Genomic DNA, 24,697 nt, shown 5'->3' on the forward strand with positions numbered 1-24,697 from the left:
CGGTCCGATTTTCAGAACCTTGCTAAAATACAAATTTGAGGATCAAATATATATGTTAAAAAAATAAAAATAAAAAACTCAAATCTAACCCCAGATTTACATGTTTTAAAAAATAAAAATAAAAAACATCAAATCTCTACATTATTTGAAAACACGATTAAAAACCAACACCAAAATTTAAAGGCGACATTGTGAATGCCTTTTTTCCTTTTTTTTTTAACAATTGTGAACGCTTTTTTTTCTTGTAATTTGATTTATTAGTTCCGTTTGAATTTATTTGGACTCAATCAGTTAAATCAAGTTCTTTCTTTAGGCCCAAGCACTAACCAGGCTACATACACTAGTATTTAGTAAGAGTATTAATCGAAAATTCTAATTTTCATCTTTTTAATTTTTTAAAATATCAGCAAGATAAAAAAAAAATCAATGTTTTTATTTAAAATAATTACTAAAAGTTGGAAAACAATTCATTTGCTTGGTTTTGGAAGGCATCCTAACTAGTAACTACACCAAAATAAATTAATCTCGTTCTTTCATAATAGAGAAGCAATGCCCTAGAACATGAAAAGTACTAAATTTGAAGATGATTTAGCATCATTATAGTTGAATAATATAGAAATCAGTTATTAAAAGTCACAGTAACCGAAAATTAGATATAATAACTTTTGGGTATAGAATTAAAGGTTATAACTTACAATAACATAAAATGATAAAGAAAAATATATTTTTGATTAGATTCATATTCGATTGGTGGGAACTTGCCAGCTTGTCAAGGCGTTTTATGCTCCAACAAATCAATTTAAGTACCAAAATTACCGATCATGTCACAGTATCAAACCTATTAAAGAATAGAAACTCATGTTCCTAACAGAAATGTCCCTTTTGAGTAAACTTGTTAAACAAATCAAAACATTCTCGGACGGTATTTTTTCTTGCATGAGTATACATGATCGTTCAGTTGGTAATTTTGGTACTTCAGTGTGCCTTACAAAGAATCATTAGAATTAACTTCTCTTGTTTATCTCTTCTTGTTCATATCCCCCCCCCCCCCCCCCCTCTCCTCTTTTCTCTTCTGTTTTTCTTAACTTGTCTCTCTCTCTCTCTCTCCTGTATTTGCTATCAAGTTCATTCAGCATTTGTACCACTGTTGCTCCCTCTCCTGCTAGCTGTTGTATTCTTTAATATCTGCAAAAAGCAATCACACAAAGTTACAACTTACAAAACCAAAGCTATATATTTAAGAAAACCAAATTCATCAGCAGCCACAGAGGAGTGAAACATAACATGTAAAGTTTGCAAACATATAGGATCAAATAAATAAGAACCAAACACATAAAGATGAGCAATTTACTTTGACATAATGTGGGAAAGACAACAGGCCTCTTAGCATGATGCTTAGAGATTCATAATGTATGGCAATTTCCACCACCCATTCTCCGAGTTATGTATTGTTCAGTAAACCGAAGATATACGGCCATTTGCTAAAAGTTCAATCTCATTTCATCTACATAAATTCCTATCCAAACTGATCCTAAAGATTGTAAACTATCGAAGAGATCACGCAAATATCCTTTATATTCTTTCACTAAAGTATATATATCCACAGAAACAATAGATAAAGAGAAGCTATGAGGATGCCTTAAATTGTTTTGCAGCTTTTATTTTGTCAGCAGATGAAGCTATAAAAGAAAGCATAAATCATGACTGTGTTTAATGCTTTAGACAGAATGCAAAGTTGCGTTTGCATTTTGTCTCTAAGATGAACAAAAAGAAACAAAAAAACTGGAAAAAAGAAAGAGATAGAGAAACAGTGACAAATATTTTCTGCCACTATTAGGAAGTATAGAAAATACAAGAATTTTGTCTCTCATACAGAAAAGAAAAAGGAAAACAAAATTATTTCTATGTCTACGCCTCCATAAACAAATGAATATCACAATGGTGATGAGAATATATTGAACAACTATAATGTGATTGTGACAATGACATGGTATAATAAATATGCAATACTGACATACTTGTCTTAGCATTTGATTCTCATTCTGCAAAGTGGAAAGCCTCTCTTTGAGCTCTGAGTTCTTCTTCTCCAAGTCTTTGACTCTGGTTTCCAAATCGATCAAATATGCCTTTTTCCTCTCCCTTGCTTGTTGAGCTGACACTCTGTTCCTCAGTAGCCTATTTCCATTTTCATACCCCACCAACGAAAGAAACAATTAGAAATGCAACAAAACAAAACCAGAGAAAAAGCAAAAGAAAGTAACCATGAATAGATGAAAGATTGGTATTCTTTTCTTGTTAGAAAAATCAGTTATTGTTTCCCCATATCACCAACCTTACACAAACATTACCTCTTTAGCCGTTTGTTTTCTTTGTCTGCCGGGCTTCTGCCTCTCTTCCGTTGACCATCCCCAGTCCCCTGACCACGTTCTTGCCCACCAGTTGGACCGGCGCCTGGACGGGAAGCTGAAGGTCCAGCAGATTCACCTCCGATCTCTGGCACTCTTCTTACCTCTTCATCACTCTCAAGACCTGGATCATGTGAAAAAGGGGGAAAAATCAAGATGACCAAATTATTTCTATATATATGGAAACAACACAACAGCAAGAATGCATTCATTCAATGAACTCTGGCAGCAAAAAAGATTACATGAATAATATGACCGGATTCCCCTTTACAAGAACAAAAGGGTAAAAAAATTCTCAACGTGACAGAATTTTTCAACTCCTCAACATATCTAAGAGAGGAATTGCTCTTCAGTATATAATGCTACCACCAACACCAAATAGTGATGTATATAGCATACTGCCACAAAGATTTGGTTTCCTACCACCAATACTTGTTAATTAAACTATGAACTGCAAGTTAGGAACCTTAATATCAGATAAAGAAGGAAAGACATTTAATAATCTGTAATTTTGTATTACTAACAAAATGAAAGATTTGGTTGCGAGGTATTATCTCATGCACAACGTCATAACAGCCCCTTTTCTAATTCGATATTAAATTACAGCAATAGTATTAATATTAGGACACCTAGCAGCAGATTAACATTTCAAATTGATGAAACTTTTTTATGAAGAAAAAGAGAGCACCTTAATAAAAGCGAGAATTGACGGAAGGAATCTGACAGTGATTATGGCTGTTGAAACTTTTGACCTTTGACAGTGAGAAAAACACCAGATGAGTTCAAACGTAAAGCCTAGAGAAATCCGCTTAATCAAAGGATGATCTAAAGTTCAACCGTTATTGGACTATCTTCCATAAAACATGTATTGGTAAATTGGGAAAAGACTGTGTTGGCCAACACTTCGGTAGGAGTATGATATAATTGGTTTAGAAAATGCTCACCACACTGGAATTCTTGAATAATGATAGCAATGAGCCCTAATTCTCTACAAAGTTGAAAGAATAAGGACAATGCCATAATTCCATCAATACCCAAAAGTTGAAAACTTGTATAGTAGTTCTCAATATTGCCTCTCAAATCCCACCTTTCCTAATATCCATTCATAACCTACTCCTCCCAAGCATGACATGTAACTAATATCAATTTCCAAAATTTTTCAAACCAAAAAGCTTCTAAAACTTCTATCTGAATCTAGTAAACTATTAACATATATAAAAAGAAGAATGTATAAACCACTAAAGGTAATAACGCCTCAATTCTTGCATCAAAAATCACAATTAATTTTTCTTAAACTTGGACACTGAGGAAGAATATTCCATACTTTGGTTAGTTTTAGTGTGGATGTACATATAATATATAGGTGTAGGAATTACATTAGGTATTTAGTAGCTTCAGCAAAAACAAGATTTTATCTTCTATTTCAAAATTAAGGGACCTGAATCATCTTTTTGTCCTATGGTGGGTTGACAACAGTAACTTAAACTGCAATGATAGAAATGTTCAATTGAATATTCCAAAAAACAATAAAGTTTGGCATACTACCATCACATCAGGTTAACTTTTGATACCTGGCTGCTTTGAATCGGTGTAGGAAAGTGAGTGAGCCTTGGATGGACCCAAAGGACCCAAAGGACCAGATGTAGCTTGAACAGATTTTGTATCAGGAGTAGCACACGGTTTTTCACCAGATAGCTGACGATACAAAAGAGATTAATTTGTTGTTTGTTCATTTTAGTAAATCAATGCAAAAGCATCAAATACGTGTAGAGGGTTGTTTTCAAACTATTTGTTGTTTCTATCAGCGTAGTTCATGATCATGATCAATAGAACATGGCAGAGAAAAAATAAAGGTGTCGAACATATTCTAAAATGTGGCTCGCTGATCTCTAACGCCTATCTAACACAATGTTAACGAAGAAAAGGAAAGCACAAGTGCCATTGAATTATATATATATATATATATATATATATATATATATATATATGAAAACATAAATAGAGTTCATATCTAAATGAATAACAATAAAGACTTGATTTATATTATTTCCTTACACATACAATCACTTATTTCACTGAGCATTCTTTAAATATTGACTTCTACATCAAGCACAAAATTAAAGGCAGCAGAACAAATAGAAGTAAGAAGCAACCTTACCAAACTCACAAGGCTTCATAAATAAACTCTTAAGAGAGAATGTAAAGCACAAGAACAAAATGAGAGAAAACGTGGTGGAAGATCTTGAAAGTTTACGAGTCTCAAAGAGTTTGAGTTACAAGCATACTCAAATTGAGAATATCAAAAATAGCATGAATTTTTCTTTTTCTATATCATACTTCAATTTTTTTTTATCAAATATAAACTTACTAGCATACTCAAGTTGAAAATATCAAAAACAAGTTTATTACATTACCGGCTGCCTATTTGTCATATGGAGATTTGAATTTGGCATCCGAGAATCATGTCCCGACGAAGAAGAGAGGTCAGCATCTTCTTCCCATTGCATCCCTGCTGTGTTAATGTTTCCTTCTCCATAATTTACCTCATTCTCTATATCATCAACATCATCATCATCTTCATAATCATCCTCATCTCCCTCCAAATGGGAACTATCTGAAAACCAGATTCATGTCTGTTAAAATTCATTTCAGGACCCAAAGGTGTAACAATAAAATAATGTATTATGCACAAGCTAGCACCTTTGTGACTATTGTATCTGGTCTTGCACTGGGGGCAAGATTGGTTCCCATTCTCGCACTCACATTCATAGCAACGGTGACAAAGTGGGAAGGAACATTCTTGGCAAGCAACAAAAACATCACCGGTGGCTGTTAATCCAACAGTATCGCCACATATCTGACAGATTTTACCATTCAAATTCTTCAAGGGTTTACACTGCAAGTAAGGTATATCAATTACACGTTAGAATTGGATCATATTAGAAAACATTAAGCATGTAAGTACCAAATTTAAGGTCAAAACTTAAAATGTGACATGGCCAAAGGCCAACAGTATTAAGATTAAACAAGTTCTCCTTTATCATAATCTTGATGTCTGAAAAATCTTGACTGAACACAGATTCAATCATTAAGTAAATTTAATTGGATAAACTGAACTAAAAGAGTTTTCCAAGACATTTTCCACTGACAAATCCAACAAAAGAAGAAAGTATTTAGCAGCATATAGAAATTAGAATTCCCTTCAATTGGAAGGGAAAATGAATAAATAAAGAGCACTCATGTGAAATCTCTATATCTCTATAACTATACAGACTACAACTTCCATCTCCCATTTCAATTGCAAGAACATATCATCCTGGTTAACTGGATTCTAACGCGAGATCTTGCTCACTTGAGATCTGTTCCCTATTGACTATGTTTGTTGGTTTTGGAAGGAGGAAAGAGGCAACAACATTGTGCCACTGTGCAGTATACACCACTACTTAGAGTATTTGGTCACTTTGTATTTGTGTATAAATACATATGTTGTTTCGTACGTTTTCAATATATATTTTGTATTTTAGCATGTATTTTATACCAGTGAGCGGTGACGATTTGGTGGCTGGTTTTTTGTGTGTAAACGTAGCATGGATGTTTCATAAAAGCAAGTGTTATGTGATAGGATTAGACATGCTGTATCCATTTGGTGTAAAGCTTGTGATCTTTCATCATCTTTATAGGCTTGTTGAGAGATTGAAAAACTATGCTAAAACGATTAATCTCGTGGTTGTTTTTTGCACTTGTAAAGAAAAACTCTTATCCTCTATCTTGTATTATTCTTGTCTTAACGAAATTCTTCTTTTATTTATTTAAAAAACTTCAAGAACAGATAACGGAACTTTGGGAGAGAAACCATTCATAAACACAGACTGATGCAGAATAAGTAAATACAAAACTAAACAAATCAAAACGAAAACAACATTGTGATCGTCCATAATCTTATGAACAAAAAACGAAAAGTTGGTAAATTAAAATTTTGAAAACAAAATTATCTATATCATTTGCGTAAAGGGATTACACAGAAGCTGATTTTTTTTTTTTTAACACAAAAGAGGATACGATACTAAGTTACTAACCCCAATGTCGGAACCGTTCCTAACTCCTAGGACATCGCGCGGCCCAGTCGCAATTCCACCACTTTGATCCATTCCTTTATTTTTTTTTCCCAAACTGTTCAGCCAACTCAACAGTCACTCTCTCCCTTGAATTGTTGTTACTTGTTGCTGTTGTTTGCTTCGCTGCCATGTTCTTAGGTTCTATGCAAAAATATTAGCCGTTGGATGATTTGGGATCTTATGGTGGAAAAGTGGTCATCGTGGAGGAACGCCAGCCATGTAGAACCTAGTTAATCAAAGGCTGGTATGTGAGATCGTGGAGGATTGTAAGCCGTTGGATTCGTTATGTATCGGACGGACAAGGAGTGCAGTGGAGTGTAAAATTCAGTGGGGACCACGTGTAACTGACTGGCAGATGTGTTTATGGGAATTATGCGTGGGGTCACTGCAGTATAAAATTCAAAAGAAAAAAGAATTTCGTAATAAAAATACTTTTATAACCTATTGTAATTTTTTTTTTAGAAACTATCAGGGTATATTGATGTAATACTATTAATAAAAATAAAAATTAATTTAGTTTTTCAGTGTAGTTATTTTATATTTTGTTATATTACATCATGTGTACTCCTAAAAACTCGGCAGCTATCCTTCTCAGCTAACTAACCAAATATTTCGGCACCAAGAGCAGACCTCAAACGTAACTTGATCACAGTCACACGCAAGTCAGATCCTATCTTCAGCGCGTTACTAACAAACGGAACTCACCAAGAATATCGGAACAAACCTAACAGTATAGACCCCCCACTCGTCTATAAAACAGAACCAAGCAAACTCACAAAGGCTCAGGTTACACATACTCGCTCTAGTTTATTTCATTTATTCTCTGATAATTCTCATTCTTACTTGAGCGTTGGAGTGCTCTTTGCAAGTGCTCCCGCCGTCGTGTTTCAAGAGGCCGAGGTTTCCTTATAACACCACTCCCTGGACGAGACATAGCTCCTCCCGGAAGTCAAGCAGCCGACCTAGGCGTTGTATACCTCGGCTCACTCTGGACAGAACATTTGGCGCCTACCGTGAGGCCCGAAAGTTAATTTAACCCCACTACCTTTTTATATCGCACTTTGCATTTCTTTTTTACGCAGGGTTTCTCAACCTTCGAACATGGCCGATAATGGAGTCCACCAACTCACTTAGGCCGAACTCATGGCCTAGATGGCTGAGCTACAAGTTGAAGTCAAAAGACTTGCCGAACTATCCACCCAAAACAACGCTAGTAAATGTGAGGAGAATGGTTCCAAAGGAAAAGGCAACGCAGACCTACTAAGTGTCAACCCACCAAAGGAGAAACTGACCTTGGACAACCCGTTCTCCGAGGAAATCACCAATTACAAGATGCTAAAAAATTTCACGCTGCCTTCTTCACTCGAGCCATATAAGGGGATTGGTGACCCCCGGGCTCATATTAAAAAATTTCAATCTATGATGTTCTTTAATGGCCCTAATAATGAACCTGTTCTTTGCAGAGCTTTCCCTACTTACCTTGACGGCGCTGCGCTACTTTGGTTTTCAAAACTACCTGCAGGTTCGATCTCTTCTTTTGAAGAACTGGCAAAATCCTTCATAGACTACTTCGCTGCAGCACAGATATATGTACACGGATTAGACTACCTCGGCACCATCCGCCAAGGTCCCCAAGAAAGCTTGAAAGACTATCTGACCAGATTTGCAGAAGCAACAATGGAAATACCCGATCTGGATCCTGCCATCCACCTGCATGCCCTGAAGGCCGGACTCCGACCCGGAAAATTCAGAGAGACAATCGCGATAACTAAGCCGAAGACTTTGGAAGAATTCCGAGAAAGGTCAGCAGAACAGATGGAGATTGAAGAGCTCTGCAAAGCCGAAAGAACGGAGAGAAAACAGCCAAAGAAAGAGGATGACAGAGCCACAAGGTCGGCAAATATCAAAGACTCCAGAAAACCCTTCAGACTGACCCCAAAATTCGACAATGGTATGCGAAATTGTGATCATCAACAATGGCGCCAAATGACTTGGAGCTCTTAAACGTGAATCACACTTTGTCACAATTCCGCACAACTAACCAGCAAGTGCACTGGGTCGTCCAAGTAATAAACCTTACGTGAGTAAGGGTCGATCCCACGGAGACTGTCGGCTTGAAGCAAGCTATGGTCACCTTGTAAATCTCAGTCAGGCGAATTCAGATGGTGATGGAGAATTGATAATTAAAAGATAAATAAAACATAAAATAAAGATAGAGATACTTATGTAATTCTTTGGTTGGAATTTCAGATAAGCGTATGAAGATGCTTTGTTCCTCCTGAACCTCTGCTTTCCTATTGCCTTCTTCCAATCATTCATACTCCTTTCCATGGCAAGCTTTATGTTGGGCATCACCGTTGTCAATGGCTACTTCCCGTCCTCTCAGTGAAAACGTTCCAAATGCGCTGTCACCGCACGGCTAATCATCTGTCGGTTCTCGATCATGTTGGAATAGGATCCATTGATCCTTTTCCGTCTGTCACACGCCCAACAATCGCGAGTTTGAAGCTCGTCACAGTCATCCCTTCCCAGATCCTACTCGGAATACCACAGACAAGGTTTAGACTTTCCAAATCTCAAGAATGACCGCCAATAATTCTAGCCTATACCACGAAGGTTCCGATCTTAGATTAGAAACCCAAGAGATACGCATTCAAGCCATTGCTAGTAGAACAGAGGTGGTTGTCAGGCACATGTTCATAGGTGAGAATGATTATGAGTGTCACGGATCATCACATTCATCAAGTTGAAGAACGAATGAATATCTTAGAGAAGAAGTAGGCGTGAATTGAATAGAAAAACAGTAGTACTTTGCATTAATTCATGAAGAACAGCAGAGCTCCACACCTTAATCTATGGTGTGTAGAAACTCCACCGTTGAAAATACATAAGAACAAAAGGTTCTAGGCATGGCCGTGAGGCCAGCCCCCAAACGTGAAAAGGTCTATCCAAGTATGAAAATACAATAGCAAAAGGTCCTATTTATAGAAAACTAGTAGCCTAGGGTTACAGAAATAAGTAATTAATGCAGAAATCTTCTTCCGGGCCCACTTGGTATGTGCTTGGGCTGAGCATTTAAGCTTTCATGTGTAGAGACTTTTCTTGGAGTTAAACGCCAGCTTTTGTGCCAGTTTGGGCGTTTAACTCCAGCTTTTATGCCAGTTCTGGCGTTTTGACGCCAGAATTTTTGTGCTGACTTGGAACGCCGGTTTGGGCCACCAAATCTCGGGCAAAGTATAGACTATTATATATTTCTGGAAAGCCCAGGATGTCTACTTTCCAAAGCAATTGAGAGCGTGCCAATTGGGCTTCTGTAGCTCCAGAAAATTCACTTCAAGTGCAGGGAGGTCAGAATCCAACAGCATCTGCAGTCCTTTTTCAGCCTCTGAATAAGATTTTTGCTCAGGTCCCTCAATTTCAGCCAGAAAATACTTGAAATCATAGAAAAATACACAAACTCATAGTAAAGTCCAGAAATATAATTTTTATTTAAAAACTAATAAAAACATAATAAAAACTAACTAAAATATACTAAAAACATACTAAAAATATTGCCAAAAAGCGTATAAATTATCCGCTCATCAGACAACTACACCAAATTCAACACAAAGAGGGAAAAGATAATTAAAGAAATCCTCAGCGCTAAAATCATAAATCCACCAGCAAGGGCAAGAAGCTACCAGGACCAGCGATTCATCGACAAAAGCAAACACTGCGCTTTCCATCAGAAGTATGGACACACAACTAACGAATGCGTGATAGTTAAAGATCTGCTAGAGAGACTAGCTCGACAAGGCCTCCTTGACAAATATATTGAAGGAAGAAGGTACAAAGAAGGTAACAAAGACCGAGAAGAACGTCATCAAGCTACAGGGCATAAGGAGGACAACAAATGGTCAAACAACACTCCACCCAAAAGCATCATAAACTGTATATCCGGAGGATTCGCCTGGGGAGGTGAAACGACTTCGGCGCGAAAACGAAGCTACCGCGCAATTCTAGCAATCGAAGGAACAACACCACAAAACAATAAAAGTGCGCCTGACCTCAATATTACTTTCAGCCAGACAGATATATGCTCGGCGGCACCAAACTTGGACGATCCAGTGGTAATTTCCATCCAAACAGGCGAGTTACTGGTAAGAAAAGTCCTTTTGGACCCAGGTTGCAGTACAGATATTCTTTTTTACTCCACTTTCTTAAAAATGAAATTATCTGAAAAACTCATACAACCCTCATCTGGAGAACTAGTAGGGTTCTCCGGAGAAAGAGTCCCAATTAAAGGTTATGTATGGTTAAAAACGATGATGGAAGAGGACTCATTGTCACGAACTATTGATATACAATATCTAATAGTTGACTGCCCAAGCCCTTACAATATTATTCTCGGAAGACCTGCTCTGAACATGTTCAGGGCAGTAGTATCTACTCTTCATCTATGTGTTAAATTTCAGGCACAGGACGGCAGGATAGCTATACTTCACTCAGTCCGCCAACAAGCTCGGCAATGCTATAACGCAAGCCTGAAAAGGTCGGCCGCAAGACAAGAGTTCCAACAAGAGGTCAAAGCAATTCATAGCACAAATAAGATATTATCCCTAGCGGATCTTGACCCCAGAGAAGACACCGAAGAAAGACCTCAACCAGCGGACAAGCTCCAGAAGGTTCCACTGACGTCCAAATCGGAGCATGTCACATACATCGGCCAAGCGCTCCAAGGACAAGAAAGAACAGAACTTATACGGGTGTTACAAGCCAACGCCCAGATATGCCAGGGATAGACCTAAATATCATCTGCCCTAAACTTGCCACTGACAAAGCAGTCCAGCCTATAGCTCAGAAGAAGAGGAATCTCGGAGCAGAAAAATCAAAGGCAGCCCTAGAAGAGACTAGAAAGCTTCTTAGTGCAAAATTTATTAAAGAAATCCGATTCACCACATGGCTATCTAACGTGGTAATGGTAAGAAAAAACTCAGGTAAATGGCGCATGTGCGTTGACTTTACAGATTTGAACAAGGCATGTCCTAAAGATGCATACCCTTTGCCAAGCATTGACAAGCTTGTGGACAATGCATCAAGCTTCAAAAGCTTAAGCTTCATGGATGCATATTCTGGTTACAACCAGATTCTCATGCACCCAGAAGACCAAAGCAAAATAGCCTTCATAACTGAACATGGAAATTTTTGTTACAAAGTAATGCCATTTGGACTAAAGAACGCAGGTGCAACATACCAGCGCTTAATGGACAAGGTCTTCCGTGACCAAATAGGTTGGAACATAGAGATCTACGTTGATGATATGGTCGCCAAAACTACCTCGAAAAAGTCCCACTACGACGACCTCAGAGAAATATTTAAGCAAATCTGAGCATACAACATGAGACTAAACCCAGAGAAATGCGCCTTTGGGGTGCAAGGAGGCAAATTCCTCGGATTCATGCTGACATCACGGGGAATCGAGGCAAATCTTGAAAAATGTGACGCAGTACTCAACATGGCAAGCCCTAGAACAATAAAGAAGGTGCAACAATTGGCAGGTAGGGTAGCGGCTCTGTCCCGATTCTTACCGGCAGCGTCAAACCGATCTTATCACTTCTTCCAGACGATATCAAAGAACAAAAGTTCGAGTGGACAAAAGAGTGTGAGACAGCATTCAACGAACTCAAAGCCTTCTTATCATCACCACCAGTACTGCAAAGACCAGAGGATGGTAAACCTTTATATTTATATTTGTCCGCTTCTAATTACTTTATAAGCTCGGCTCTTGTCATTGAGACAGGAAAAATACAACGGCCAGTGTATTTCGGTCGAACACCCACAAACCAATGGGCAAGCCGAGGCTGCTAATCGAGTTATACTGCAGGCAATAAAGAAAAAGCTCGATAATGCGAAAGGAGAATGGGCGGAGCTAATTCCAGAAGTATTGTGGAGCTACAACACCACAATACAAACCACCACGGGCGAAACACCCTTCAAACTAGTCTATAGGTCGGAGGCGTTAATCCCGGTAGAGGTCAGAATTCCCACATTGAGAACCGAACTATACGACGAACTACATAACACAAACGCAAGAAACGCCGAGCTTGACCTCGTAGAAGAAGACAGGGAAATCGCCGCCATTAAGCAGAGAGCCCAGAAACAACTAGCAGAAAGAAAGTATAATAAGAAGGTGGTTCCGAGGACATTCGAGGAGGGTGACTTAGTCCTCAGACGAACAGAAGAAGCCAGACGACCTCCTTCACATGGAAAGCTCGCCGCAAACTGGGAAGGACCATTCCGAGTATCCAGAGTGCTCGGAATGGGGGCTTACCAGCTACAAACATTACAAGGCAATCCAATTTCAGGGAATCAGAACATCTCTTCACTAAAGTTGTACAGATCATAAAATTGTACATTTTGCGAATGAAGGTACTCTTTTTCCCCCTTAGAGGTTTTTTTATCCCAAAATGGGTTTTTACCTAAGGAGGGTTTTAATGAGGCCGGACGCCCAAATCAAACAAATGCAACCGATTATTTGTTCACCAATCTTACACTACTGTTTAATACACCATTCTATCAAAATAACTATATCATCAAGGTGACCTAACCACGGTCAACGCATAACTTAAGTCAAAACAAGAACTAAGTGTTCACAAAACATCAAAACGACTATAACTCGGCCAAACAAAACAAAATAAGTCATCATTACAAACAAAACATGTCCAAACACATAAATAAAAAACAACTCAAGGAGGAGGGGCGTTCTCGTCATGGTCCTCCACTGTGCCATCCACCACCAACTTCCCATCAATAACGACCTTTGTCACGTCCATCCAAGCACAATCAAAATTAGGTGCCAAAGTGGCAATCTGACTAACAGCTTGATCGAAACCAGAAGCAAACATTTCCATACCCAACTCCTCCAATTCGTGAACTCGGGAAGTCAGCTGACCTTTAGCCAAGTCACTATCCTTGATGTTGGACTGGAGGAGCCGAATCTGATCCCTGAGACGATTAACCTCGTCCTTAAATGACTTCAGCTTCAATGTCACATCCGCAATCGCCTCGTCCTTCTCCTTCAAAGCCTTCTCCATTATAGTATCTTTATCCTTCAACAACTTCTCCAGCTCGGCAGCTCTCCCCGCACTTGCCTGCTGCTCAGCTCCGATCAATTCGGTAGTACGACTAACGCACATCAAGCGTGAAGTAACAATCTATCAATGGCAACACGAAAACACATAAACAACGGCAGTAACACTAGAGGGCAAAAAGAAATAGAATAAATAAACACAGAGGCTAACCTGAATAAATTTTCCCATACCCTCCATCCCAATACGACGAGTCATGAGCATGTCGCCAGGGTATTGAGAAACCCTATCAGAGAGCTCGGCTATGGGGAACTGGTCACTCCATAGAGAATGAGTGCTCGTCCCTGGTATGAACCCGTGAAGTCTCCTTTGCTGATCAAATGCAGACCTAGCATCCCCCGCAATATCCTTATCACATTCGGAAATAACCTCCAGAGACTGATCCGTTTCATCTCTCTTTCTCTTATGTGACGATGCGGGGTGGGCAGTGGATTGAACTACCTCGCCACCACCATCCTTGAGAACCCCAGAAACTCCAGCATCCTTCTCCTTTTTCTTCTTAAAAAAGATTGGAATCGAGAGAGATCAAGAAGAGGAGCTCGCCCACCTGCAAAAGGAAGAACAGTCAAATAAACAAAATAAATACACAACAGACAGTACAGTAACCATCGTTACCTATGTAAGCTTTCAAACCCTCACTATCACCTACATCATGCAGACGAAGAAGGTCGAGAATTGATAAACACACCCCATCAGCAAAACACTCAATCAGAAACTCTAGAAGGCAATCCTCATCCTCACTTCTCTCGGTAGCCTCTAAGATCTGACATTGCTCGGATCACCAGTACAAGGGAAACCTTTCTATGAGCTCGTCATCCAGATAAAACGGATACTCGGCCTCCAGCGACCGAACCTTAACAAACAAAGATTTAAAGTTTTTGAAAGAAAATTTATAAAGCAAGAAAAGGGAACGACCGGGAAAACTACTCAGACAAACCCACAACCCTTTTCCTAACCCCTTTAGACTGAAACAGCGAAAAGAATAGAGGAAGGGAACAAGGAAAAGATAGGAACTCCATTAAGCACTGAAAAGCACGAAGGAAGGCCCATGAATTTGGGTGTAGTTGAGAAGGCGCACAGTTTAGTTGAGTCAACAAGTCACACTTGAAGGCAGAGAAAGGTAACTTAACACCTAACTCTATGAAACATGGAGTATACATGTAAAAATATTCCCAATCCCCCTCCTTTCGCAAACCCTATCATCAGTTGAACAGGGAAGCAATTGCACACCCACACCAGAATCCTCTCTCACAACTTTCAGACTTTCTAGTTCATGCATGGATGCCGAATCAACATACGAAGAAGAACGAGTTTTCACATCATCATGAACTAAATGATATGGGTTATCTTTCTTCTCCTCAACAGCCATCTTTTTCTCTTTCTCTTTCGCCATAACAAAAGCAAAAACCAGTAAGTGTGGGAGAAAATACTAACCTCTAGAATTCATAGTCGAAGATAAAAACCGAAAGAAGATGAGCTAACAGAACGTCAGTTCCCAAAAACAAAAACCAAATAATATCACTAAGCCCACTAACTTAGTGGGTAAACCAAGTGACAACCGTAAATGCCTCGAAAAACCAAAGCGATTCATTAAACATGACGCGCCAAACGAGATAGAAAACTCTTGACTTTCTTTGACTCTCCTTGACCCCCAAGACCAAAAATGGGCCCAACGACCAACAACTCAACCCAAACAAAACCCAGTTGATCAAAACTTGCTTGCCACCAAAGACATGGAGACAAACAAGCTTGTGGGGCTATGATGTGTACCCCTAAAAACTCGGCAGCTATCCTTCTCAGCTAACCGACCAAATATCTCGGCACCAAGAGCAGACCCCAAACGTAACTTGATCACAGTCACACGTAAGTCAGATCCTATCTTCAGCCCGTTACTAACAAACGGAACTCACCAAGAATATCGGAACAAACCCAACAGCATAGACCCCCACTCGTCTATAAAACAGAACCAAGCAAATTCACAAAGGCTCAGGTTACACATACTCACTCTAGTTTATTTCATTTATTCTCTGATAATTCTCATTTTTACTTGAGCGTTGGAGTGCTCTTTGCAGGTGCTCCCGCCGTCGTGTTTCAAGAGGTCGAGGTTTCTTATAACACCACTCCCTGGACGAGACATAGCTCCTCCCGGAAGTCAAGCAGCCGACCTAGGCGTTGTATACCTCGGCTCAATCTGGACGGAACATTACATAAATAACAGATGATAAAATTTATTTAACAAAATAATAATTTGTATTTACACTAATAACATTATTTCAGTTGAGTATATATTGTTATGAGAATGATTCTAATTTATATGTGTCTAAGAATTAAAATAATTTAGATATTATTTAAATAATTTAGTTTTAATATTGGTATTTGATTAAATTAGTTTTATAAAAATTTAAATTGTTGTCTCAATTTATATATTATGACTATTATTTCTAGATATGTTATTTTTAAATTTTATAATATGAATTTTTTTTTAATTTTTTTTATTCTTTTTTACTTTCAGTATAACTAAAAAAAATAATTAAGTTAAAAAATCTGTCAATAATAAATAATATCTTTTATATGACAATTATTTTAATCAATTATATAAAATTATTATAAACAAATGATAAAATAATTAATAGTTTGATTAAAAATTTATTAACAATAGTATTTATTGAAAATTTTAGATATTAAATAATATATTTAGTTAGGTTAAAATTTTGTTAATGTATAATTAATAGCATCGTTGGGTTAAAATTTTATTAATACATATTAACGTATAATCTTATAATAACCTATAATAAATAGTATATTAGGATAAAATTTAGTATATATATATATAGGTATAAAAAAATATGTTAATAGTTGGAATTTATGACCATAATTAATATATATTAAATTAATTTATTATTAATTAAAATTTTATATTTTTAGCTTAAAGCAGATTAATTCTATTATTATTACTATTAAATAAATATATAATTATAATTAACATTATTTTATGTAATTATAATACCATTCATAATTATATTATTTTTATTATACCACTATTTTCATAAAAATTTATATCTTTAATAGTAATTTATAAAAATCCCATGCTTAATGAAATTTACTATGATTTATGAATATTACACGTATACTAATATTAATAATAAAGAATATAAAAAATCCTTAAATGATTGTAGGTTCAAAAATAATTATATATATATAATCGAAATTAAAAAATAAACATATCCTAAGAATAAGAAAATTATTAATTATAAAAAATAATTATAATAAAAAATAATTAATACATGTAACTTAAATATATTTACCTATAATTAATATAATATGTATATATAAATAATAAAATATTCAGAATTATTTAAATAAAATAAATATATTTTAAGAATAAAAAAACTATTAATTACATAATTAATATATAGGTATATATAAATAAAAAAATTATCATAATTTATGAAGAGTATTATATGTATGTGATATTAATAGAATAAAAAAAAATCATTGAATGATTATAGACTCAAAAGAAAATAATCATAATAAAAAAATAATTGACCTATGTAACTTAAATATATTTATGTATAAGAAATACATACGTGTGTATAATAATAATAATAATAATAATAATAATAATAATAATTGAAAAATCATATATTTTAATTTTAGGAATCAAATGCACATAATTATAATAATTTATTTTGAAATAGATAATCAAATTAATTGAATATTTCTATTTTTATTTAGAGTTGATTAATTTTATACTATATATGTGTCTCTTTAATATATGATGTGATTGTATACTTTTATATCTGAGATTTATATTTTTCTTGACAAATATCATGGCTACTAAATTATGTTCAAACGTTGAGTTTAATATAATGTTAAATATAATTTTTTTAATTAGTTTTTTACTTACATTCTTTTGTCCTTTTATTTTATCTTAATTTTTTTGTAGGTATGATCTTATTAAGAATCTTAAGACAACATCTGGGTATAAACTTTGGAAATTTAAGATTAGAATAATTCGATTATGGAGTGTTAAATAATTTAAAATACGTATACAAAAAGCTCTAATAAAAATGATTCTACTTGATGAAGAGATAATATAAATTTGTATATCATTTTTAAATTAATTTACTATTTTTTATCATTTTTAACTTTTTTATTGTGATATTATTTACAAGGATTTTCATATATAATGCACAATAAAAAAATTCAAAAGCATCCCTTTTTGAGAAAAGGATATGTTATAACCAACCTTGGCATAGTTAAAATAATATTGGATTCAAGTCAATGAGGCATGAATATAGGATTTACCACAGAAAGCATACCATTTTGCATTCGATTGGAGACTTCTTGATCCCGATAAATTTGTTTTGCTTTGAACTGTATGAATAAATATTCCAAAAAAAAAAAAAGAAGAGAACACTCGCACTTGATAGGTAAGAGTTGTATAATTCATATTAAAATTATTGGTATCAATTTATTTTGATAATTTTTTAAAGTAATAACACTTTGTATTTTTAAAATTCTAAGTATAATAGGCCTTCTAACTAGAAAAGGAAATTTAGAAGTCTCTAATAAGTTTAGAAATCCTTTATTTTTATTATGCTAGAACTTGATGAAATACAACACGTTAAAAAAATTTGTGATAGTTTTTATTAATTTTATTTTCTAAATTTCTAAAAGTTGTTATGTTTCTAATTATTTTGTCTTCATGTGATATAGGGGTGGACCTAAATTTAGATGCACATTGTAAAAAAATTTGTAAAATGGTTCATTGAGTATATTCAAAATCTCCCAAATAGACAGTATATTGAAAAGTTTAAGAGTTTTGACTGTAAGTAGCTATTTCTTTTATATAGTATTTTAAGCCATACATACATAACTATAAATTTTAAATAATATATTATTTTGTAATTCTTTTAGGAATAATGTGAGTTTTAAATATCAATTATGAATCCACATTTTTTATTAATCGAGATTTTTAGAAAGTACAGGAATTTAGAAAAAGGTATCTATTTGATTATTTATCTTTTGAGACATGACTTTGTCTAGCAGAATTGCTGGCCACAATTTTCAGATGATATTTTACATAGAAGTATTTGAACACGAATAATATAGCATTTTATTATCTTATTTTTGTATTTATTAACTTCAAATAATATTTTATGGCTAAATATAGTTTGTTGACCTAGCTTTTATTAAACCGTGATAGATTTAATGTTGACTGATAAGGATATAAAAAATTTTGTATTGTCAAACATAGAAGATATCATGCATTCTTATAGAAGGAACTTGCAAGAGAATATCCTCCAATGTCAATCCTTTCTGGTAGTAACTACTCATTGCAAGATGAACGACAAATAATAGAGGAATTCAGGTATGACAAATATCAATTAGAGATCTTAACATCATTGATGTTGTACATGATAACTATAGAACAGAAGGAAGCTTATGACGGAGTTATGAGGACTGTAAATAAATCTGAGGGAGGATTTTTTTCCTTTTATAGCCACAGTGGTTATGGTAAAACGTTCCTTTATAACTGCACACTCTAGATTCAAAATACCTCTAACCGTAGATAAATATTCTACACGAAATATCCGATAGGGCTCACCTCTTGTCAAATTATTAATAAGGACAAATTTAATAATCTGGGATAAGACACATATGCTTAGCAGGTATTATTATGAGGCACTGGATAGATGTTTGAGGGATATTGTGACGCAGCATCAATTGCTAATGGCGAGCGTCCATTCATGGAAAATGCAGTTGTACTCAATGAAGACTTTAGACAAATATTGTTTGTAGTTACAAGAGAATCTCGATAAGATATAGTGTATGCAATCACAAATTCTTCGTATCTTTGGGAGTCTGTTGAATTTCTACAACTGTTGAGGAACCTGAGGCTAACTATGAAATGCAAAAATAAAACCCAATAGGATATCAAGGAATTTAGTGATTGGTTTTTAAAAGTTGGTGATGGCCTAATAGAAGATAACCTAGACAGAAAGTCAGAAATTGAGATTCCTATAGATATGATAGTTCTATATTTCGAACAGGCATTTGGAGAGTTAATTGACTTTGTCTTTATGGGCTTGGTGCATAGCTATCAGTCAAGCAATTACTTTAATGATCGAATATTACTATCACCAACCTTAGACATTGTTGACAAAATAAATAGTCAACTACTATCAATTATTTATGGTGATAAAAAAGTGTATCTTAATTCAGACAATCTTTGTGTTGAAGAAGATAATATGAAAAGTCACTTGAAATTCTTTGGTCCATAAGTATTAAATGCTCTTAATTATTCTAGTCTTCTACCTCATAAGCTCACACTTAAGATTGGTATGGTGTTTCAGTGATGCTACTTAGGAACATAGATCGGTCAAATGGCCTATGCAATGATACACGACTACAGGTTAAGAGACTTGAAGATCACTTGGTTGAATGCGAAATACTAATAGGGACCAAAATAGGAGTGTTACGGATCTGGCCCACGGATCCTACACCCGGAACGGTCCCCGAACCCGGTTACCAGGGTCTAACCCGCTTCGCCCTTCCAGAAGGCCTGGAACCAGCCCAATAGAGCTCCTAACCAACTTTCGAATTCAAACGTCTCCCTTATCTTAGCCAAATAAGATAAGATAAGATAAGATAATTCAAACGTCTCCCTTATCTTAGCCAAATAAGATAAGATAAGATATTCACCATCACCTATAAATAGAGGACCCAGGTCCCTCCAGATATTCATCCATTCCTCACACCTTATACCTCTCAGATCCATTCTGACTTGAGCGTCGGAGTGACTTTGCAGTACCTCCCCCCATTTCTCCAGTCAAGTGATCCGGCATCTACCTCAACCCACAAGTTCTCGATCTATCTCTCAACCCGTACCAGAGACATCTTGTACATTGGCACCGTCTGTGGGGACTTTGCAGCATTGTGGCAGCATGGCGGATAACCTAGAAGAGCAATCATCAAACTCAGATTTCTTGCGTGTAACTGAGAGCAAAAAGGAATAATGTTTCCTTAACTTGCATCACCTTTGCAGTGATAACACACCTTCGCCCTACTCCAACGGCGAAATCCCAAAGGAATAATGTTTCCTTAACTTGCATCACCTTTGCAGTGATAACACACCTTCGCCCTACTCTAACGGTGAAATCCCAAAGGAACAATGTTTCTTCGACTTGCAATCACATTCTTAGTGATAACACTCTTTATGCACCCTCGCCCTACTCCAACGGTGAAATTTCAAATCCTCCGAGCCCAAAGTCTCGCCTCCCTTTAGTGGGACACCTCCACCTCTTGGACCCTCTCATTCACCACTCCCTCATCCATCTCTCCAAGCGCCATGGCCCCATCTTCTCTCTCTATTTTGGCTCCATGCCCCCCGTGGTTGCTTCTTCTTTTGAACTCTTCAAGCTATTCCTCCAAACCCACGAGGTCACCTCCTTCAACACTAGGTTCCAAACCTTTGCCATCCACCGCCTCACCTATGACAACTCTGTCGCCATGATCCCCCTTCGGACCTTACTGAAAATTCATAAGGAAGCTCATCATGAACGATCTCCTTAAACGCTACCACCGTGGCCAAGCTCAGACCTCTCAGGATCCAAGAGATCAAGAAAAATCTCAAGGTTCTTGCACAGATGCGGGGGACAGCCAAATCGTGGCGGTATGACAGAGGACCTCGAGGAGCAATCCTCCACCCAACACCCCAACTCCCGAACTCCAAGATAACACTCCTCCCACCCACGGAAGGATAATAAGCGCGGCACATCGCCAACCAACCCCAACCCAGCAAAAACCAAGAAAGGACAACCGTCCTCCCACTGAAGCCCGGCCACCCGACGGCCTAGGAGAGAAGGCGGTCCAGATAATCCAAGAGTTGTGCCTCAGGATGCAAGACCTCAAAGGCCGAGTTACACCCAAAGAAAAGCACAACGCTGAAAATGGAAGTCACGCAACCTCTAGATCAAGATCTCGCCATGAAACCAGGCACGGCGGATCGCCAGAACGGCGACATGCCAAGAGATACAATCGCAGTATCTCCCGTGACCACAGACACGATAGGATGCCTGAACGACGACACGGCAAAAGGTATGATCGCAGCGTCTCACGCAACCCAGCTCATTAACATGACACGGACGACAATCGACGACATCGAGAGGCCAAACGCACAAGAAGTGACCACATGATAATGGGAGCCACTCCCTTCACTAAAAGAATCCTGAAAGCAAAACTCCCTAAAGGCTTTGACAAACCTACGGATATGAAGTACGACGGAACCAAGGACCCCAAGGAGCACCTAACGGCCTTCAAGGCCAGGATGAACCTGGAAGGGGCCGCTGACGCGGTCTGAGGTAGGGCCTTCCCGGTAACCCTAGCCGGGCCAGCGATTAAATGGTTCAACGCCCTCCCCAACGGATCCATAACTAGCTTCCACGATATCTCACAGAAGTTCATGGCCCAATTCACCACCAGAATCACCAAAGCTAAACACCCCATCAGCTTATTGGGAGTCACCCAGAGACAAGACGAGTCCACGAGAAAATACCTCGATCGGCTTCAACGATGAATGTTTAACGGTCGACGGACTCACGGACTCAATCGCAAGCCTTTGCCTAACTAACGGGCTCATGAATGAAGACTTCCGGAAACACCTAACTACCAGACCAGTGTGGACCATGCACGAGATCCAGAGCATCGCAAAGAAGTACATAAACGACAAGGAAGTAAGCCAAGTCGTAGTCGCTAATAAACGGCATCACGGCAGCACACGACACGGCAGCACGGCACCTCGACATAACCCCCCACCAAGAGAAAACCATAAAGAACATCCCAAACCAGCAAACGTAAACCAACCCCCCAGAATTAGAAAATTCTCTAACTACACACCTCTGACGGCCCCGATCACCGAGATATACCACCAAATAGCTGATCGAGGTATTCTCCCGAGGGCCAGACAACTCAAGGAAAGAATAGGCGGCAACAAGACCTTGTACTGCGACTACCACCGAGGATGCGGACACAGGACGCAAGATTGTTTCAACCTAAAAGACGCCCTCGAGCAAGCTATACAAGACGGCAAACTCCCCGAGCTTGCCAAAATCATCAGGGAACCAAGACGTGCGGAAAAAGACAGATCACTAGAAAAAGAAGGACATAACCCGAGGAGACGGAGACAAGCCTCTAGGGAAAGCCCTGAAACATATTCGACCATTATCGTGAACGTCATCACAGGGAAAGACACCCCAGGAAAATCAAAATCAGCACTGAAGAAGGATCTCAAGATCCTGGCAGTTAGAGACCAAAGCCCAATCGCCACCACCAATAGAGCGATAACATTCTCCCCCGAGGATTGCCAGCACGACACCTCGGCAGAAGACGCCCCCTTCGTCATCTCGGCAAAGATTGGAACCGGGCTAGTAAGAAGAATACTGGTGGATACAGGAGCAGACTCTAACATCCTCTTCAGAGGAGCCTTCGACAAACTCGGACTCCGCAACGACAATCTAAAGACACATCGTAACGGAGTCACGAGACTCGGAGACAACTTCCTCAAACCAGACGGTTCCATCGTCCTTCCCCTCATGATAGGAATGGGAAACCAAAGGAAGATAATCCTATCCGAGTTTGTGGTCCTCAAAGACTCCACCGCCTACAACGTCATCCTCGGAAGAAAAATAATTAATGACCTCTCTGCCGTCATCTTTACCAAATACCTTCTCATGCAGTTCACAGCAGAGGATGGCTCCATCGGAAATATTCACGGAGACCGGGAGATCGCAGTAGAATGCGACAACACCAGCTTAGCCCTGTGAAAGAAATCTCGCAACGCGGCCGGCATATTCTTAGCCGACCTGGATGCCTGACAAGGCGGGCAACCTAGGCCGAAACCAGAAGGGGACATGGAGAAAATTGCAAATAGGGCAAACCAAAGAAGAATATACTTTCATCAACAAGAACTTCCCATACGACCTTAAAGAGGATCTCTCACGCCTCCTAAGACGAAGCAGAGACTTGTTTGCATTCACACCTGCCGATATGCCGGGAATAGACCCCGATCTAAGGCCTCACCGAATAACCGTAGACCCCAAGGCTAAACCTGTGGCACAGAGGAGATGAAAAATGTCTCCCGACCGAGCAACCGAAGTCAAAAGCCAGGTTAAAGCCCACCTCGAAGCAAGCTTTATCAGGGAACTGCCCTACACAACCTGGTTGGCTAACGTTGTGCTAGTAAAAAAGGCTAATGAGAAGTGGCGGATGTGCGTCAACCACACGGACCTGAATAAAGCCAGTCCAAAAGATGCCTTCCCTCTAACGAATATTGACGGGCTGGTAGACGCCGCATCCGACCACTAGTACCTTAGTTTCATGGACGTGTATTTCGGATACAATCAGATACCCATGCACCGACCCGACGAGGAGAAGACGGCCTTCATCACTCCCGACAGCACGTACTGCTACACAGTCATGCCCTTCGGCCTAAAAAACGCCGGAGCCACTTACCAAAGGCTCGTCAACAAGATTTTCCAAAACCTGTCTGGGACCAAGCTGGAAGTCCTCATAGATGACATGCTCGCCAAGACCGAATCCGGCGGGTAACTCATCAGCTTATAATGAACACCCTAAGAAGACATCAAATGCGCCTCAACCCAACAAAATGCGCCTTTGGGATGGAAGCAGAAAAGTTCCTCGGTTTCATGATCACGCAACGCGGGGTAGAAGCTAACCCCGAAAAATGTAGAGCCATCCTTAAAATGGCAAGCGCGAAAAATCTCAAAGACATCCAGAAACTTACCGGCCAACTAACCATACTATCTTGTATTCTCGGCGCGTCGGCCCAAAAGGCGAACCCTTTCTTCAAACTTATGAAGAAAGGAACCCCCTTCAAATGGGAAGCAGAATGCGAAGAGGCATTCCAACATTTCAAGAAGTCCTAGCAAAACCCCCGGTTTTTGCTAATCCCCAAACAGGAGAGGTCATCTACCTATACCTATCTATAACAGAGGAAGCACTCGCAGCAGCGCTCATCCGAGAAGAC

The 24,697-nt window shown here is 38.2% G+C and overlaps 2 protein-coding genes across 2 annotated transcripts; one reads left to right on the top strand and one right to left on the bottom strand.

Annotated features, from left to right (window-relative positions):
* Positions 1-707: 707 nt before the first annotated feature.
* On the bottom strand, positions 708-6,647 carry LOC112783826 (cellulose synthase A catalytic subunit 1 [UDP-forming]). The gene is made up of 7 exons (XM_025826897.3): positions 6,482-6,647; positions 5,106-5,301; positions 4,820-5,019; positions 3,977-4,100; positions 2,349-2,529; positions 2,019-2,175; positions 708-1,185 (listed from the first exon to the last, which is right to left on the bottom strand). The coding sequence occupies exons 1-7, from the start codon at positions 6,551-6,553 to the stop codon at positions 1,126-1,128; spliced, it is 990 nt and encodes a 329-aa protein (XP_025682682.1). The 5' UTR covers positions 6,554-6,647; the 3' UTR covers positions 708-1,125.
* Positions 6,648-22,289: 15,642 nt separating this feature from the next.
* LOC112785865 (uncharacterized) lies at positions 22,290-23,474 on the top strand. Its single transcript, XM_025829286.1, has one exon. It carries the CDS (start codon positions 22,290-22,292, stop codon positions 23,472-23,474), a length of 1,185 nt encoding a protein of 394 aa, XP_025685071.1.
* The last annotated feature ends 1,223 nt before the right edge of the window (positions 23,475-24,697 follow it).

Source organism: Arachis hypogaea, chromosome 20, assembly GCF_003086295.3.
Source record: "Arachis hypogaea cultivar Tifrunner chromosome 20, arahy.Tifrunner.gnm2.J5K5, whole genome shotgun sequence".
Lineage (NCBI taxonomy): Eukaryota > Viridiplantae > Streptophyta > Magnoliopsida > Fabales > Fabaceae > Arachis > Arachis hypogaea.

Coding starts and splice junctions, on each gene's coding strand:
- LOC112783826 (XM_025826897.3), bottom strand. CDS start 6,553: ATGGATCAAAGTGGTGGAATTGCGACTGGGCCGCGCGATGTCCTAGGA. Junction 5,302..6,481: donor GGAACGGTTCCGACATTGGG/GTTAGTAACTTA, acceptor CCTTACTTGCAG/TGTAAACCCTTGAAGAATTT. Junction 2,530..3,976: donor CACCGATTCAAAGCAGCCAG/GTATCAAAAGTT, acceptor CACATGATCCAG/GTCTTGAGAGTGATGAAGAG.
- LOC112785865 (XM_025829286.1), top strand. CDS start 22,290: ATGAATGAAGACTTCCGGAAACACCTAACTACCAGACCAGTGTGGACC.